The 5647-nt window shown below is 46.7% G+C and overlaps 1 protein-coding gene across 1 annotated transcript; it reads right to left on the bottom strand.

Annotated features, from left to right (window-relative positions):
* Positions 1-414: 414 nt before the first annotated feature.
* On the bottom strand, positions 415-1359 carry LOC102577271 (olfactory receptor 4D1). Its single transcript, XM_059731328.1, has one exon. The coding sequence runs from the start codon at positions 1357-1359 to the stop codon at positions 415-417; it is 945 nt and encodes a 314-aa protein (XP_059587311.1).
* Positions 1360-5647: the final 4288 nt, after the last annotated feature.

The raw sequence follows: 5647 nt of genomic DNA, 5'->3' as shown, positions 1-5647 counted from the left end.
ACTGCCCAGGTGCTGAATTCGGTAGCAGGGGAAAGGAGAGGGTGAGTGGCTATGGCAGCTCTCACCCTCTGGACATTGGAGCCCCGTGAAAGCAGGGGCTCTGGCTGGCCCCTGTGTTGAGAGCTCACATGTAGCACAGACAAAGGAGGGTGCAACTGCATCACTGCACCCCCACTGGATCTGCCTCTGGCTTCTGGCCATACAGGGAGCTTGAGGCCAACGTGAAGTAGGTGTGGTGGATGATAGGCTGATGCCTTATCCACAGTATTACTCTCTTCAGACAGTGGAGTTAAGACAGAGACTCCCCATTGCCTTGGATGAATAATGTCCATTGACTTCAAATCAAATCATTTCCACTGACCTCCAAAAAAGACACCCAACCAGGATGGCTATTCTTCCCGCTCCTTCCTTTGTTTACATGTTCAGTCCTTTCCATGACACCAGGACTCTGCTGAACATCCTCTTGATGGCACCTTTCATCTCGGTGTTCCTCAGAGTGTAGATCATGGGGTTCAGCATAGGGATGAAGACTGTGTAGAGGACAGAGACTGCTTTGTCTCCAGTGAAGTTCTGGAAGGGCCGGGCATAGATGTAGAGGCAGGGTCCAAATATGAGGCAGACCACAGTGATCTGGGCCATGCAAGTGTTGTAGGCCTTTTGCCTGCCCTCCCTCACACGCGTCCTCAGCATCACCAAGATGATAGTATAGGAAATCAGCAGCACCACAAAGGTCAGGGTGGACACCAGGCCACCATTGGATGCCATCAGCCGTTCCTCAACAAAAGTATTGGCGCAAGCCAGCTTGAGGACCTGGGGAACATCGCAGAAGAAGTTGTCCAACATGTTGGGCCCACAGAAGGGGAGACGTATCAAGAGGGCAACCTGGACTATAGAGTGGGCAAAACCACCTAGCCAGGCCCCAACCACCAGCCCAATACACACATCCCGGTTCATGATGGTCAAGTAGCGCAGGGGCTTGTAGATGGCCACATAGCGGTCAAAGGCCATGACTATGAGGAAGAAGACCTCGGCACCACCACCCAAGTGGAAGAAGAACATCTGGGCCATGCATCCATTGAAGGAGATGGCTCTGCCCCCCAGGAGGTTATGCAGCAGCTTTGGGACCGTGACAGAGGAGAAGCTGATATCAGTTACACTGAGGTTGGCCAGCAGAAAGTACATGGGTGTGTGGAGATGGGGATCAGAGATGACTGTGCTGATGATAGTGAGGTTCCCCAGCCATGTGGTGGCATAGACAGCCAGAAAAAGGATGAAGAGGAAGAGCTGGATCTGGCGACTTTGGGAGAGACCAAGCAGGAGAAATTCAGTCACTGGTGATGTGAGGTTGTCCTGATCCATCTCTGCCTGCACAAGGAGATAGGATGGTATTGTGAAGCACAACCACTGAGAGAAATGAACCCCACAACCTCTAGCTCTGATGGATACCCTTCCACATTATCCACTGGCAATGAACAAGCAGCCTATATTTCAAATGCATTCACCTCTAAGCCTGAAGCTGAAGGCATGACTGTTAGCTTGGCTGGGCACAGACTGCTAGATAAAAGCAAATCATGTGAGCTTGCCCAGGTTATATACTGTTGCTCAAAGGAGTTGGATAACCAGCTTTCCTTACATGACTGGCAATTGCATGCAGGGAGGGCTTGCTGTGTTTCATTTGTTATTTAAAGACATTTTTTGTGGTCCAGCCAAATCAAGTCCAAATCCGTGTGTCAGTCTACAACTGTAAGTGGTCCTACAACCAGCAAACATCCTTCACCTCCATCTGGGGCTTCAAATGTTTCCGCCATCTTTTGACAGGCATCCTACATGCAGGCCCAAGCCCAGAGGCTGGGGCTCGGATGCCCCCAAGCTTCCCCTGCCCTCAACCATACGGACACAGAAGCAAGCTAGGGAGGAGCCTCTGATTTCCATAAAATGGGCTTTAATCCCCAGCACCTTGGCAGGTACTAAACCACACCAGAAAAGCAGTTATCCCCAGAGACTTAAGGAAAACTGCCTTCATGGACCCACCAATACATGGTGTTTCCCTTGGGTCTCCAAATTCCCTAGTGGTTTGGCAAATTCCACCCTGTGTGTTTCAAGCTTTGTCCCTTTACAAAGACATCCACGAGTAGCTTAGTTTTCAGAAGATGGTGAGACCTTGCTCTCTAAAAACACGCCTCCCACTCTTTTGTATGCCACAATCTTGTGAAATCTGACTCCCATCACAGCCTTTGGGAGGCAAGCACTTTGACTGCTTAGGTGTTTCTGAAAAGCCTTTTACTTTCTGTGCCCAAATGACAGCTACTCCACAGTGTAAGTGTTGGTTTTGGCACTTACAGCTTGCAATGCCCTTCCATGTGCAGTGTGGATGAACATGCAATCGCAGGGCCCCTGAGCATGTGCAGTGGTGTTGTGCACTGGCTAGGAAGCAACACAGCGCCCTGTGCACATACCTTTCTGGACATGAGTCTAGAAACTGTAGCAGGAAGGCACTCCCATGTCCGAACTCAATAACCGACAAAGGTGCTTTGCCCTCTCCTCCTTCAGAGGAAGCTTGGACTAATATTTTCCTGACTTATCACAGCTCTCTAAGCACCAAGCTACAGGTCTGGCATTCAGTAGGGGTTTCCTGGGCTTCCTTTAGTATCTGTACCTGTGGGCAGGTAGGAATGGGAGATACTTTGGGCAAGCTAACTACGACGACACGTGAGATTGATGCTGTTCTAGCAGTGAGGGAGCCATGGCTTCTAACCTGAGTCGTTGCTGGGATTTCACATTAAATATTAAATGCACAGTGGTTCAGGTTTAAGAACTGAGGATTGGGCAGGGGGCCTTGATAACTGACCTATGGCTGGGTGGTTAGAATAGTGTGCTACAAAGTAGAGTAGAGAAAAGTGGATTCAAAACCCACCTGGATAAAGACTACATTAAAGTGTCGGGTGCCTTTGTCCTGGTTGAGTGCTGTAGCCATTAGGCTATTCTGTTAAAGCACGGGAGCCCCGCTTCTGTTTTTGCACAGCTACACTTTCAGTGCTTGCTCTCAGGTAGGCACACGCAGAGCTGTGTATCTGCCCAACCTATTGGGATGGTTACCTGATTTGCGGACTTAAAAAATCCCTGCTGCTGCCTCAGACAGGATCTAAAAGGAGGTGTTTTCACACCACCGCACCCCCTGGATCCACCCTTGTACTTGCTGCCCCCTTTCCAGCACTTCTGTATGTTGTTACAGACCTGTGCCTCCTTTCCTGTTGGCATGTTATGCAAGGCATTAGGAGAGAGATTTGGGCACATGCATAATTTGACTTTCCTTCTTCCTCAATTGTTGATAAGCAGTGAAATAGCTAACAGTGCTCTCCCTGAAAATATCACATGGGCCAAATTAGGCCCAACTGAAATCAATGGAGTATTGTTTCAAGCTCTTTGCATGCTTAGAGGGAAATCTGCACTGGTTACAAACATTTTCTTTATTACCAAATCAGCTAGAAAGTTAGTTATGTTGTACCAGGAAGGCTGAGATTCTGGACAACAAATCCTTTATGCCACAGATGGCAGGCCCCATCATTGATCAACTTGTTTGATCAATAGGCTTTTTATTTTTTTTAAATTTAGCTCTACCTAGTTGAATTTTATGTCCAGTGTCAAGGCACTATGCAGAGATTGCAGGTAGCTCCTATAGCTGCCATGCAACCCTGTTTTGCCTCCAGTCCTGACTGCACAGTCTCAGGTCACAGTCAGGACCACATCCTCACCCCCACTGCCCCTGCCCCAGCCTTGCTCTGGCCAGGGCGACAACAGCACCTTCACTCCGTACCTTCCCCTACCCCGTGACTGAATGCAGCTCTGTGGGGGCGTGGGGGGGATCCTTTTTGGGCTGGCTGGGATTGCCCAAGGAAGGTTTTACATTTCCAAGTGAGTAATTTGTGCCTTCTCTGGCCGAGCGTCCTCTCTTTGTTCTCGCAGGAGCATTCCTGTTCGTTTATGGATGCTGCCAACAACTAGCACTGGCTGTTCTTCCCATTAAAATAAAAATCTTGCCTATTGACACCAGAACCCAACTGTTTCTGCGGTAGTCCCCCCGCTCTACTTTTGTCAAAAGTGGTGGGAAAGAGGTTAGTCACCCTGGATCATGTCCTGTGAAGGGTTAATTAAACCTCTCCTTGGCTGGAGGGGAGGGGGTTATGAGCAGTCTGCAGGAGTCCTCAGCTTTTTGGTGTGTGTTTGGTGAGGTGGGGGGCAGGTTGTTTGCCTTGGCTGTTGGGAGGACACTAATCCTGCCAAAGGTGTCTGCAGCTGAAATGCTATATCCAGCCACTTCTTAGCCACTTCTTATATTATATCCAACTGTGCAAAGAATGCTTTTTGGAGTAAAGGAAAGGTCTCCATTTATTACACCTACATTGCACAGAGCGTGCCACGCAAAAGACACAATCACATGCATTATGTGCAGGTATTCACGGCATCGCTGCACTGGCCTGCAAGGATCCCAGCCAGGGTCTGCCTGGAAGGGGAGGGGGGAAGCAGCCCATGTCAGGGGTCTTCCTGGAAACTGTACCAAGCCCGGACAGCTGGGAAATGCAGTTCTGAAATATGGAAAACAAACTATCGGATGGACACGAGGATTTTGTTCCTCCCCCCACCCCTCCGTGATGTACTACCTCATAAATTTTTGTAATAAGGGTTGATCGCACCCATCTGTTTTGCATGCACTGCCACAGGTGGTCTTATTCCTCCCCCCACCCCAGCCACAATCACCACCAGAGGTGTGGAGGAGGATAAGGAACCACCTGCTACTTACACCCCATTAAAATGTATATTTATATACGTATACAAAAAAAATTGTGTATATATATATTTCTACATACATATATATATGTATTATATATATATATATATATATATATATTTCTACAATACATATATATATTTCTCCATACATTTATATTTATTTTCTAACATGGGAGTTCACACGGTTCAGGGCTGTGGGAGGGGATGAACTAATTTAGTAGGGAAGACAGCAGGGGGGTAGATTGGTATGTGGCTCCCCCTGCTGGAATTTACAGGGAACTGCACACTGGGTTTATTGGATCGAAAGCCTAGTACACGCAAACACTGAGCGATTGCTCCAAAATAAATAAGTTTAAATTTTATAAACCTATTTCATTTAAAGAGGTTGAAACGTGATGCAACTGCGACAGCCTTGTGGGATCTTAAGTATTGGCTAATCAGTCTGACCAAAGGAAGCAATATTATTGTCCAATCTAAAAGAGAATAAACCATTGAACATGTTGACAAAGCAAAACAAAATTGCCAGAAATCAGAATCAAAATGCTAAGACTTTTGCTTGTTTCATTTCAACCTTATACTTTTAAATAACACTTTACTTATCAATATGAAAAATCCAATCCATTTACATTGACATTTCAAAACAAACTGAGAAAAAAAAATAAAAATCATTTCTGAGCAACCTGTTTCATTTTGATTCTCCTGATTGGACAATCAAAAAAAATGAATGGTGGTTGGGGAGAAGTCTGAAAAGAAAACAAAAGTCCTTTTTCCAGAGATATTAATTGTTCATGAAAACATGCTTTCTAATATAATTTTTTGTGCAAAAAATGTTAATTATTTGCAAGACCAACTGAACTTC

This window comes from Alligator mississippiensis, chromosome 7 (assembly GCF_030867095.1).
Source record: "Alligator mississippiensis isolate rAllMis1 chromosome 7, rAllMis1, whole genome shotgun sequence".
In the NCBI taxonomy this organism is placed as follows: Eukaryota; Metazoa; Chordata; order Crocodylia; family Alligatoridae; genus Alligator; species Alligator mississippiensis.
The sequence above is the reverse complement of the archived record's forward strand: the minus strand, read 5'-3'. Positions and strand labels throughout refer to the sequence as shown.

What these genes read in the sequence shown, in the direction of transcription:
- LOC102577271 (XM_059731328.1), bottom strand. Translation starts at nt 1,359, where the DNA reads ATGGATCAGGACAACCTCACATCACCAGTGACTGAATTTCTCCTGCTT.